This window comes from Triticum dicoccoides, chromosome 2B, assembly GCF_002162155.2.
Source record: "Triticum dicoccoides isolate Atlit2015 ecotype Zavitan chromosome 2B, WEW_v2.0, whole genome shotgun sequence".
NCBI lineage: Eukaryota > Viridiplantae > Streptophyta > Magnoliopsida > Poales > Poaceae > Triticum > Triticum dicoccoides.
In genome coordinates this window covers 5506032-5519458 of record NC_041383.1, presented here as the reverse complement: position 1 = coordinate 5519458, position 13427 = coordinate 5506032, and the positions used below count along the sequence as shown (strand labels likewise).

At 40.1% G+C, this 13427-nt stretch overlaps 2 protein-coding genes across 3 annotated transcripts; one reads left to right on the top strand and one right to left on the bottom strand.

The window, feature by feature from the left end:
• Positions 1-254: 254 nt before the first annotated feature.
• On the top strand, positions 255-5041 carry LOC119361691 (TOM1-like protein 1). Of its 2 annotated transcripts, none has more exons than XM_037626823.1 (4): positions 255-441; positions 1052-1578; positions 3208-3453; positions 4296-5041. In XM_037626823.1, exons 2-4 carry the CDS (start codon positions 1057-1059, stop codon positions 4728-4730), a joined length of 1203 nt encoding a protein of 400 aa, XP_037482720.1. In that variant the 5' UTR covers positions 255-441; positions 1052-1056; the 3' UTR covers positions 4731-5041. The 2 variants fall into 2 exon arrangements, with proteins under 2 accessions (XP_037482720.1, XP_037482719.1); XM_037626822.1 differs by having other exon boundaries at positions 256-441; positions 1049-1578.
• A 2468-nt stretch (positions 5042-7509) lies between these two features.
• Positions 7510-12234, bottom strand: LOC119366771 (probable WRKY transcription factor 75). The gene is made up of 2 exons (XM_037632493.1): positions 11730-12234; positions 7510-8028 (listed from the first exon to the last, which is right to left on the bottom strand). The coding sequence occupies exons 1-2, from the start codon at positions 12125-12127 to the stop codon at positions 7809-7811; spliced, it is 618 nt and encodes a 205-aa protein (XP_037488390.1). The 5' UTR covers positions 12128-12234; the 3' UTR covers positions 7510-7808.
• Positions 12235-13427: the final 1193 nt, after the last annotated feature.

Genomic DNA, 13427 nt, shown 5'->3' with positions numbered 1-13427 from the left:
TCAATAGCTTATTTCCGCAGTGATCCAAGAGCAAGAACAGCAGCTCCGCGATTTTCAACTGCAGCTCCGCGGAGGGAGAGGGGCTCCGAACATGCATGCCCTTGTTTGAACTCGTTAACAGTTATCTTGAAACATTACTATATCCTCCGCCGTCTCATAATGTAAGACATTTTTTTTTACAAGTGTGATGTCAGAAAAACGTGTGTGGAGGGAGGGAGAGAGTGAGTAGTACTGTTCACGCGGGTTCAGACTTCAGAACGGCCGAACGTGTGGGATTTGGGCAGGAACAGAAGTGGAGCTCCAGCCGCCGCCCCGCCGCTGACTCTGCAGCTTCTCTCCCTCTCCGCCGCCGCCGCCGCCCCGCCGCTGACTCTGCAGCTTCTCTCCCTCTCCGCCGCCGCCGCCGCCCGCCAGATCTGGTCTTCCCCGGAACCCGCCGCGGTGAGCTCTCCCACCCCTCCGTCTTCGTTTCCTCCGCTTCCCCGGCCGCCGGCCGCCAGAGATCCCCCGGCCCGTCAGTCAACGCGTAGGCACATTCGCTCGGTGCAGATTTGCTAGCTGCTAGTAGAATGAGATTTTTTTTCTCTCTCCAAAAAGAGCTTGTTGGCTGTCCAAATTTGACACTGAATCTAGCTGCGCGGTGCCTGGAAGGTCGTCTGACTGAGCTACATGCACCCACCCTAGTGGCAAGAAATGAGATTCTGACCGATGAACTCTTCTTCTTGTTCTCCTACGATATGTTTTTCATTGCCCGTAGATGCATTTCCGTTCGTTGCAGATTTGTTTGCCGCGTTATAGCAATGTCTTGACTGTTCTTGATTCTACTACTGCTACAACATGTCTTGACTGTTCAAATTTGACACTGAATCTAGCTGCACTGTGCCTGTTAGCGCATTTGTTTTCGCTGAATTGAATCGTAGGAACAATGCTGTCTGTAAATAAGTGACAGACAGGCCAAGGCCATGGGGTTGCACAAGTTTGAGATTAGTTATTATACCATGCCTCTTGCTGATTATTTTTTGTTTATTTTGAAATTTGGGTGGTTTAGCAGCCAAGATGGGCGACCATAACCTGATGGAGAAGGTGACGGCGCTGAGCGAGCAGCTCAAGATCACCGGGACGGAGGTGGGCAAGAAGATGACGGCCGGCATGAGCTCCATGAGCTTCAAGATGAGGGAGCTCTTCCTGGGGCAGACTCCCGCCGACAAGGTCGTCGAGGACGCCACCTCCGAGACCCTGGAGGGGCCCGACTGGGCCATGAACCTGGAGATCTGCGACCTCATCAACGCCGGGAAGGTGAGCAGCGTGGATCTGGTCCGCGGGGTCAAGAAACGGCTCGTGCTCAAGGATGCAAGGGTCCAGTTCCTCACCCTGTCACTTCTCGAGACCGTCACCAAGAACTGCGAGAAGGTGTTCTCCGAGGTCGCCGCCGAGAGGGTTCTCGATGAGATGGTCAGGTTGGTGGATGATCCGCTGACCGTGGTGAATAACAGGAACAAGGCGCTTATGCTGATTGAGGCCTGGGGAGAGTCCGGCGAGGAGCTCCGCTACCTGCCGGTCTATGAGGAGACATACAAGGTACCTGAGGAATTGGTGTATCACATTCTAGTTGCCTGATTCTGTCTCGTAGCAATGAGAGCCTATATTTTCATTTCTTGGTCAATGAAAAGTTGGCCCAAATAGCCTGATGTGCTTTGCAATGTAAGTACAGAAAGCAGTCTAATTTAGGACCAAAAGGTTGAAGTAACTGAAGATATCTGCATGAATGGGTAGCCAGCATGTGATTTTTGGTAGAATATCGACAGACTATGGTTGAGACCTAGGGTGAAAAGAAGATCAATATATACTATATAAGAGTCTCAGCTCAAGATGATGAACAGAACAGATACAAATTACCCAGTTAGTAGAAATACTGTAGATTTGTAGAATGGTAATTACATACCACATCTCTGAAATCTGGCTACTAGTAAAATAAAAATGTTCAGTACTTTCCTTCAGAACTCAACATAATGCTAGAAATACACACAATGTGAGCAGTTTTATGGGTATATTGACCTACTAAATTAACCTTTATATTCACATATAGATAAAGCAGTAGTTGAGGAATGCATGGTTAATTTGATTGCATTATATTGGCTTCACCCCTTTTGGTTGTCACCTGAAAACTATATGTCGTGACTATTTCAGAAAAAAGACGCAAACCATATAGAGAATAACTAAATTATATTCTACCAAAACATCAACATGTTATAGAAGTAATTTAAGTCCATAACTACTGTTATAAAGGAAGGAGTCGTTTTACGTTTGGAGTCATTTTTGGCAAAGAAACATTACTGAATGTATAGGTGTGGAACCTACGGGGTACTGAAGCAGTCATTTCTGAAACTGTCATGCTGTAGTTACAGGAACAAATAGGAGGCACTAAATTCAGAAAAAAAAAACTGAACTTCATCTTAAATTTTGATGATGGAGTGATAATGTGGAAGCAACAGTTAAGTAAAAGCACATGCCATCAATTAGTCGGTGCTTTTCAAAGATCGAAGATAGAGGGAAGCACCCGGTTTTATCTCAAATTATCATGAGATGAAACAACTTCAGAATGAAATTGTTGTTTGAATTACAGATAAAACTGGGTGCATCACGGTAAATATTTAAAATTACACATTTAGATCCACTAACATACTATTAGCTTCCGTCAATCTCCACTATAAAAAAAAGAAGCTCAGTGCTATTGAAGCGTAAAGTAAAAAGAAGCTTCCGTCAGTCTGAAGGAAGAGTGATGATCTTGGCAGCATGAATCATTCCACTGTTACCATTTGGTCATTCCCTATACTGTACCACCCCCTTAATACCTGCAAGTAAGAAAGTACAGTACTATGCAATAAGCTCAGTGCTTTTTTACTTTACGCTTCTCACTCTTGTGCTTTAATATGTTTCATACTTTTGTGTTTTACAAGTGAAGAGTGATAATTTGTGGTGGTCATATTTTTCACGGCTTCATGGTTGAAGAAATTGGGGTGAACAATTTTTGGCAGCAGCATTGACATCTACTCAAGAAATTTTCGAGTCAAATAATTCGTTGTCTCGGTGTCCAGTTTGATGGCAGTACTGTAAATCCATATGATTTATCTTTTAAGTGAAAAATATATTATGCTTTAGTAACCAAGGCAGTGGAGTCGACAACTAGCTAATATATATTTTCTGCAGAGTCTGAAATCAAGAGGAGTGCGGTTTCCTGGACGCGACAATGAGAGCTTGGCGCCCATATTTACTCCACCACGCTCAGTTGCTGAAGCTGAAGTTGGCGCAAACTTCACGCAGCAGACCTTTGAAGACGTGCATATGCATACATATACTGCTGAAGAAACAAAAGAAGCTTTTGATGTTGCGCGTAACAGCATAGAGCTTCTTTCAACCGTTCTTTCATCTTCCCCTCAGCAGGATGCTTTGCAGGTAACTGGACTTTGTGTAGCTTCCTCCCAAGTTCGCATAAATACCTTTTGACTGGAGTACACTAATTCACTTCACACAATAGCTGGACTGGTTCTTCATGGAGTTTTTCTGGTGAACATTTTATTTAAATACCAGTAGCGCATTATTATTATTATTATTTGGTTCTGCTGCCGGTGCCTTGTGTTATATTTATTCTATTTCATGCTCGTAGAACTCTGTTATGAGATACTCTGAACTCTGAAGTTCCACTCTGTTCCTGAATATGTTATAATCTAGCATTCAAATTTTGTTTCTAAATGCATACCATCTACCATTCCGAGACAACATTGCTGCAATTTTCTGAGCTATCACAAGTCCTAATGAGCAAGTTTGCAATACATTAGAAAAACTATTTTTGTCCTTTTGCGAATCATTTAGCTATAAATCAGAATTGAAGAGTCACTCATTAGTGCTTAATTGAGCTTGATACTATGTTCCTTGATAGTGATTGCATTCACTGGAGGTATATTTGAACTTGTGTGAAAGCAAGGTGTGCGCTCAAAATATCCTGCAACATGGAATACTTACTTCAGTAATCAGACTGTGTTTTACATGTTATTTTACTAGTTTGAGGTAGATTTTTGTTAGGGCATACATTTACAATGGTGGACAGGGGTGCGTGGAAGCTTGCTATCCATGTGCCAGAGCCATGAGTTGGTTGCGAGATCTTATGGGTTTCACCTCTAGCCTACCCCAACTTGTTTGGGACTAAAGGCTTTGTTGTTGTTGTTGTTGTTGCATACATTTACAATGGTGAAGTGCTAGTCTTATGTTTTTGTTGACTAGTTCTGTTACTTGCACAGGACGACTTGACGAACACCCTTGTGCAACAGTGCTACCAATCCCAACACACCATCCAGAGATTCGTCGAGACGGCCGGGGACAACGAGGCCATGCTCTTCGAGGCCCTAACCGTGAACGACGAGATCCAGAAAGTGCTATCCCGATACGAAGAGATGAAGAAACCCGTGGCGCCAGCGCACGCGGAGCAAGAGCCGTTGGTCGTACCGATCGCCGCAGAAGCGGAACACGAGGATGCCACCGCCGTCGGCAGCGAAGAGGCCCTGGTCCGAAAACCGGCCGGTGCTCGAGCAAAGCCTGCTGGGGAAGACGACGGAATGCTCGATGACCTCGAGGAGATGATATTCGGCAAGAAGGGAGGGAGCAGCAGCTCCCAGGAGGATGCGGATGGGGCCCAAAAGCAGGACAAGAAGAAAGATGACCTGATTAACCTCTGAACACCAGTTCCTGGGATGAGAAGGCACTGTGAGTTTTAGACTACTGCAGAATGGCGTCTGGCTGTGTTTCATCTGGTAGAGGATTGGACATTCGTTAGGGTTCAGGTCGCTCGTCTACTTATTTGCACTCGGTCGATCATCGGTAGCTCAGTAGTTATGCTCCGTGCTTTGTCGTGTTTATCAGTCACTTGTAGTCTCAATCATTCTATGTAGTATTATGTACCACCAATACATGCATCTTTTTAGACAGTTGTGAAGAACACTCATCCTTGTCAAATTCTGCATCAATATAGATATGCCATTACTAAGCCTATTTCTCGCTTACTGGGAGTTTGAGTTAGCGCTCGCCTACAGCAGCCAGTTCGTGGGCCACGACCATCAAGCCCCCACCTGAATATATTTCAAAAGAATTTTGTTACAAACTTAGACAAGGCAAGTTCACGCCGGCCTGTGGCGGGACTTTTTACCTCAAGCGGTTTTCCTTTCATAACAGTTTTCTTTTTGTAGCTGGGTTCCTTTCATTTTTAGCGTATTCGCTTGGTTCGAGTGGTTGGGTTCGGTTTTGTCAGAGACTCGCGGCCGGCCTCATATGCTGCTTTTCAAAACCATTTTCTTATTTTTGATTTACCTACTTATGTTCGTTTCTTTTCCATACTTCCTTTTAAATCTTTATGTTCTCATCTTTTTTCCTTTATTTTAGTTCCCATTTTTTGTTCTCATGCAAAAATGTTCATGGTGGTTTTCAAAATTGTCCGTCTTGTATTTAAAAAATGTTCAGCATGCATTTGAAAAGTACTTTTTATATAGTTTTAGAATGTGTTCATATATCAAACAAAACTATACATGTATCTTTTATCTAAATGCTTATGTAATTGAAAACATTCATGTATTTTTCTCTAAAAATGTTCACATGATTAAAAAATGTTAACGTACTTTAAAAAATGTTCGTTTAATTTAGAAAAATTCATGGGGTATTCATAAAATATTCATCCTATATTAAAAATTGTTCATCACTGTTTATTTTTTTGTTGTGTATTACAAATTGGTTATCGTATATCTAAAAATTATTAAGCATGTAATAAAAAAAGTGTTTACTAGGCATTACAAAGATGATCATAGTGTATTTCAAATATTTAATTATTTAATTTCCATTTTATTGTCCCCTATTTATTTTATGTTCTAGTTTTTACCCTTTTCTTGTGTTTTTCACTCTTTCCTATGTTTTTTGGACTTCTTGTTTTTCCTGGCAAACACTCTTTGAAAACATGACAAACATTTTTAAAAGGTGATTAAATTTTCGAAATGCACCATGAACATTTTTTAAGTTGATATATTTCTCGATTCACAATGATTTTTTTTCAAATTCACTAAGAACACTTTTCAATACATATTTACCATTTTTTAACATGATGTATATTTTAAAATATGTGATGAATATTTGAAAATACATGATAAACCTAGTTTTTAAACATGTGGAATATCGTTTAATACATGATAAACGTTCATAATATGCACAATGACATTAAAGTTTGAATATTTTTTTATAGTTATGTGAAAAGCTAAAAAACAAATGAAAAAAAATTCAAAAAATAAAATACATCGACACCTTTTTTGTATAATTCCTTTAAAAAAAGTGCTCATCTATCTCTAATATGAATTTGTGTATTTTCAACACAAAGTATGGATGAAAAGAAACAAAAAAAAAGCAATTGAAAATGAAACAGAAGAAAAAAGAGACGTGAATGCCTGTGGGCCTGGCCCATGTGCCGCTGCTTTGTAGGCGAGCAACATGAGTTATAGATGGGCCTTGTTTTCTGATAACCATAAGTAATTTTGTAGTAGGCACAAAAGCCCACTCGATCACCATAACCAGCGGATTAATAATTCTACTAAAATCCCTCCTCTTGCTCTTCTTTCCCTGTCTATTTCCACCCGCGCAAAGCCGCTCGTCTTTCCATCTTGAGACATGCCGCCCCTCTCAACCCACTTGCCAGTTTCCATGCTTTCAACACACATTTTATCGCTCCCATCACTTTTCGCATCAACTCTACTAGTTTCCTATATGCTGCTGCTCGTCTACGCGAGCTCTCCTCGGTCCACTATCTCCATCCCATGGAGGTGCTGATACCTAGTCATGGCTCCAATCCAGCAGATGATGTGGATTTATGCTAGGAATTTAATGATTGGGCCATTGTAGAAAAGTAGACAATGAGACGTGGTTTGATTATAGAGTTCGACGAGTGCTGCGTTTCCTGGAACCCTTACTTGCTTCTCCCCGTGTACTAGTCAATAGAATACATCCGGTGACAAAGACGGTTGAGGCTAGCTTTGAAAACATCCCTGGCCAACCACCACACCCAATCTAGACACCCCTCTCGCAGGCGTTTAGCCTGCCCCTCCCTTGACCCCGTGTATTTGACTACCAACTTCGTATAATCTATTTCCGTTACCACACTATATTAAGCCCCTGTTACAATTGTTCAACTTCAATATCAAACCCTTCGCTTATACCAAGCCCAAGTTTGCTCTATACTCACATTATAGACCAAGTACAATTATTGCGTTTTTGTGTTTTGGTCACGAAAAAGGGGTCCTCATGTGGTCATATCTCATATGTGCATGGACATATTCTGATAGAGATTGTTTCACATATGTATTTCATCATTTTCGATCGGAATAATACAACCAAACAAGTACAACTTAAACAGGTCATACTGATGTGAAAAATTGAAAACAAACACATGCATAAATGCATCGTGGATATGATATGGATGATTTTATACTAGATCTGAAATGGATGATGAGGAGCTGTACAACACTAGTGCACACATACCCCCGAGGTGCTAATACTTTATGTGTTTGTACTGATCGATTAGTCCATAATATATAGTTCATCTACAATTAAAAAAAACATCAACAAAGGAATGAAAAAAAAACTCGCATGAGTAACCTGCATCTATCTAGCTATGGCATCACGCTTTATTACTCTTTTACGTTTTCACATGTCTAGGGTTAATGTACAAATCAAGATAATCTCTGCGAGCGTGCATAGGCATTGTTTAGCCTTGCATGTGATGTTCATTGAAACATGTGTTGGTTGCCAAAGGTTTGGGAGACGTTGTTGATGCCTGAGTAGACCTGCATCTGGGTGAGTATGTGCTCGAAGTTGTCATTGGACTTCTCGATTGGGTGCGTGTGGGTGCCTTCGTATGTCGTTACCACCACACCTTCGTCCCGTGATAGCCGTTGCACCTGCTTCTTCACGTTGCATCCTTGGTGCGTGCACCGGTAGTAGCTCCTGCATGTAACAAACAAGTCAGTACTTTTTTAAAGGCTATTGTGCTACATGGATCATAAGACCAGCAGCAAAGCCTTTTAGCAATAAGTGAGGGGGGGGGGGGGCTAGACTTGGAGTAGGGAGCACAAGAATGGCAGTAGAAAATTTCTATGGAAAGCTCTATGTACACCATTCATGCAGGAATCCAACCAATTTCTTATATGTATCTATGTAGGATCTTGTGCTCCTTTTCTTCCATTGTTATTCATTTTTACAATCCAAGGAGGTTCACTAAAGTCATCCAAGCATTATCAATTGGTATATGTTTTTAGATGTATGACTAGTAACAAAATGATTCATCATTCATTGCTTTAATCTCTTGCAATTCAATTGACATTAATATATTTCCTATGTTGGGATGGTTCATAATAAGATTACCGTGATGTGCCATATCAACAATTTTTTAAGATCTAATTGTTCTGGAAAAAAAGCCTATAACACAATGGTAAATCGTTGTTCTTAAGGATTGAAGTCTAATAAATATTTGGTATTTGTCATTTTATCTCATTTTTTGGTCCGCCTTAAATATTTGTTACTTGAAGTATTATATTATTTTTGAAAGTGTATAAATTTAATTAAGACATGCATCAACATACACATAAGTCGTCTATTTCTTGCGCCGATGTTAGATGAGACTATCTATCTATCTATCTATCTATCTATTATGTAATTATTAAAAGAAGAGGCAATTAAGCCACCATTTTCGTCCAAATAAGCTAAATAGTCCTTCCATCATATGTGGTAATGGCTTTGATTTAAATTCAATTAACAATTAGACATACATATCAATATCTCATATAAAGGTTGTTATATCAGAGCAATCACAAATCAACGCATTGTGTATGACAATGGTAGAACATGGATAACGCCACCTCTAACATCAGCAAGAATTTTAATTGACAATGACTTGGGCATTAATTGGACAATGGTTTACATACGAATCAGACTATGTTGTGCATGCCTTATTTCTAATCAACTAAACAATATGACCTCTTCTACTATACTATGATTTATTTTAGCAAGTATATAAGTTAGTCACTGATAGATATTTATTGTGCTATTCTCTCAGTTCATGCAAAACAATAGGTAAAGATATACGATGACTATTAGTATTAGGGTTACAAATAGCTAAATTTAAGAATGAACTTCTTGACAGAAGAGCTATATTCTACTCTTCTGTCAGTAGGTAACGATATAAACAGTAGGTAAAGATATAGAACTCTTTTCACGTACATAGTTTGATCAGAAATAAAACATATCCAAATTTGATATTCGTACTCCATTATTATGGTGACATATAGCTAAACACATTTAATTGTTTACTCTGAGTGATTGGGTGTATATGCACAATTTTTGAAAAACGATTTGATCTCCATTTGGTATCATGTAGTTTGCAATGATAGAAGACCAACACCAAACACAACTTGTCTTAGATATCTCAATATGCATGGATTAGTCTGATCAGAAATAAAATATAGCCAATTGATTTTTGTACTCCATTATTATGGTCAAAAATGGGTAAACCAATAATTTGTTACCATGAACAAATGGATTTATATGTACAGTCAAACTAAATTGAAATGTGGAACAAAAAAGCTATTTTATTTACATTTGGTATCATGTAGTTTGCAGTGACAGAGGACCAACAAGAAACTCATCATGTTTTAGATGGGTCAATATGTATGGATTAGTTAAAAGGGTCAACCTGCATGGATTTAACTAAGGTATATATGCTTGAATTGCATGTCATTTGCAAAGTTCACAACAGTTGTAACCGACAATAAAATAGTACATTTTGAGAATTAAATAGGATATAAGCTTGTACTAGACCTGGAAGCTAAATATTGTTGTTCTGCAACAATAAAGTTTGGAAGTCAGTTATGTAGTAAAGTTGTCTTGGTTATGTTGAAAAATATTAGTCACATACTACGAAGCAAAGGGAAGCAATATGTTATGGAAAGTTTCCACAAATATATAACTGCTAATTATACTCAAACAAATTAATTTCCATTCAATATCATGGAGTATGTAGTGATCGAGGATTAACATCAAGCAGTTACACACCAAGCAACACACATCCGATGTATCGACATTCTTGGATTTGTTAAATGTATAAACCTTAGTGGATTCGATTATATGGAAACAACATTTTACTCCAGTATAAAAGAGTCAAGCTTGGTAATTCTTGAATTGTCAGTCACTTTCAAAGTTCATGGCAATTGGGGGTGAGACTAAAAGAGTAGATTTTGAAGAACCCAGTAGTGTATGCTTATACGAGGACCACGTGCAAGACATGGAAAGAGTCAGGTCGTTTTGAATGTGTGATATATATGCAAGTGGCATATCATACGAATGAAGCTAAATGTAAAGATTGAAATGAACAAATCATGTTGAGTATATGATAGTTTTTTTTTGGTTATGCTATAAATGTGAGCCGGGAAGCTGCGTGAAATGAAATTTCCTATTACATATATAAATTCCCAGTCAATATAAACCGATAATTACATTCATTGCTAGGAAACCTATAGGAAAGGCCATCAAATATACTAATTATGAATAGAGGTTGAAGTACATGCGCGTCTTTGCCGAGATGATGACACTGAAGATCTAGCAGTAACCATGTGACTTATTCTCTCTTCCTTATTGATAACTACGTTGACATAGATGGGCAAGTGAAATAACTAAAACAGTAACGTCCATCATCAGAGAAAAGAAAATATAACAAGAGGGACTGAGAGAGTATTGATAAAAAAATGTTGCAAGCAACAAATCATGTAAAGTATGCTTAAAATGTAAGCCAAATGCATTGTTATTAGCATTAGCATCTAAAAATATCAACAATATATCACATCGTCATATATTTTGGTTGAGAGGAATCCTGGTGGCTGCACTTTTCTAACACCAGCGATTAACGTATATAAGGCTTTTATATAAAAATAGAATAATTTTATTCTTCACAGATATTTTTTCCATATCACCATCATTTACAGTTTCATGTATGAGATCTAGCTAGCATGTATGAAATCTAGCTAGCCGCGTAAATGCACGGGTCAGTCTGCTAGTTGCCTAGCTAGTAAATAATATAAGCATAACCCAGGCCCCTAGAGAGGAAAAGGCCAGACAGCGTCTGTAGTCGGTAATCCCAAAAAGACTGTCTTTTGTGCTCCAGGTGGCATGCTAATATGGTGACTTAGTTAGGATAATCTATAGACATAAGGAGTAGATAATGTGCAGCGTTCAATCCACCTCTAACTGATGGTTCAAATTATTCCTAGTCAAATTCGATCGCCATCAGCTCTCTATTTATTGGCGATGCCCATCAAAATCACGTGGAACTTAGCTAGCTTTTTCATACGCCTAGACTAGATGATGAGGATGAGACATGTCGTTATCACATGTAGGCAACCACTACCAGAGCTTGGAAGATTCACTGGGACTCCAATAGCTCTCACCTACTTTCTGCTTCATGCCCATCAAAAACATGAAATGAAATTGCACGCCAAACAAATGGAAAAAGGAACCCAAAAGGAGAAACAATCAATGGTTAGAAGTCCCAAACAACATCTAGAAGTATACCAAACATCAAAACAATTTGATCATCGATCAGTCAGGATCAGCAAGTCAAGGTGTCACATGAGAAATTAGGGCACGGATTTACAGACCTGGGGAAGTTGTTGTTCTTGACGGCCTTCTGCCCGTACTTCCTCCACCGGTAGCCGTCGTCGAGGATGTCGACCTGGCTGCGCGTCTGGAACGCGAACCGCGGCCGCCGCTCCCTCTTCTCGCCTTTCTTCTTCCCGACGACAACGTCCGCCTCCCCGCCACCGCCCTGTGAACTACTTCCTGCACCATCATCGCCACCATCCTTTGATTCAGAGGGCTCCTCCTGCTTGGACCCCAGGAAGAGGCCTTGATTCAAGCCGCCGCCGCCGGTGTTATTGCCAGCTGCTTGACCATGGTGATGGAGATGGTCATGGCTGCTCGCTCCTGCCACGAAGTGGTATGGATTGGAGGTGGAAGATGAGGGCTGCGTCCCAAAGAAAATGGGGTAATTCTCCATTGCCGTGCTATGTTGAGCTCGAGCTAGAGGTAGAGAGAGGGGAAGTAGCTGAAAAGAGTTTTACAAGTTACACCCAGGGTTATATACTAGGCTAGGATAATCGTGCCTCACTTTGACCCGTAGTCTGCTGAAGGCGGCTTCCTCCGCCTCACATGTACTCCCTCCGTTCCTAAATATTTGTCTTTCTAGACATTTCAAATGACTACTACATACAGATGTATGTAGACATATTTCAAAGTGTAGATTCACTCATTTTGCTCCGTATTTAGTCGCTTGTTGAAATGCCTAGAAGGACAAGTATTTAGGAACGGAGGGAGTACCACGGATCACATGCATGCGTCATGAGAGAGAGAGGGAGGGAGAGAGAGAGAGAGAGAGAGAGAGAGAGAGAGAGGATTCCAAGGGGGGGTAGGGGTTGTCTTAGAGGACACGCAGATGGATGCCAAGGGGGGTTGGACAAGGCCGGAACGGTAAAAAGACTGTTTGCATGGTGGGATGGGATCGATAGCGAATGCGCACGAGTGGCATATCCTGGATTTGACCATTCCCGTGATATTGTTGAAGCGCCCGACGAGAGACGAACCTTCCTCCTTCTAATAGCGTTGCAGATTGGTCGTCAAGCTAAGGTCATTGTGTGTTGAAATGTACTCCATGCACCAACTCGTGAAAAGGAATAAAGACAGAAAATATAGGCGCCCTGCAGTGGGTGTGGGGGCAGCTGAAAAATTCAAAGGGCCTAGAAGCTCCAAAATAGTATTGAACCACGTGCGCTGCGTGATGCGCTCTAATTTCTAGGATTTTTCACTGTGGGGTCAGCTTGATTAGTTAGCTTAATCACGCATCTGATAAAAAAAGTCATGTTCTAACTTTTGGAAGCATTTTTTTTTTGTATACAGAACATAACAACCACTCTTAATATTTATGTAGCAACTAGTTGCCCTAGCTTGATAATTAAATTGGAGAATAAGCTTGTTTTTTTTTTTGAACTTTAATACTCCCCCAATCCATAGCAGTACTTGTCGATGGTTTAGTACAATTAAAGTTGATTGGAGGGAATAGCTAGGTTATAGCAACACCATGCTTGACTGACAAGGCAAGGCACTATCTACTATATTAAACTAGATGTTACCCTTCAGGATTTGTTGCAATATATTCTAATTATATTTGATTGGATGGATTATAGATATTTTGATCAATAATATGTGAACTAAAATTGAAAATACATATGCTTTACCATGTTTAGGCGGGCTTCTTGCCATACATGTTTGCATGTTGATGTGACATGTGTGCTGTTGAGATA

Coding starts and splice junctions, on each gene's coding strand:
- LOC119361691 (XM_037626823.1), top strand. CDS start 1,057: ATGGGCGACCATAACCTGATGGAGAAGGTGACGGCGCTGAGCGAGCAG. Junction 1,579..3,207: donor TCTATGAGGAGACATACAAG/GTACCTGAGGAA, acceptor TATTTTCTGCAG/AGTCTGAAATCAAGAGGAGT. Junction 3,454..4,295: donor CTCAGCAGGATGCTTTGCAG/GTAACTGGACTT, acceptor TTACTTGCACAG/GACGACTTGACGAACACCCT.
- LOC119366771 (XM_037632493.1), bottom strand. CDS start 12,127: ATGGAGAATTACCCCATTTTCTTTGGGACGCAGCCCTCATCTTCCACC. Junction 8,029..11,729: donor AAGAACAACAACTTCCCCAG/GTCTGTAAATCC, acceptor TGTTACATGCAG/GAGCTACTACCGGTGCACGC.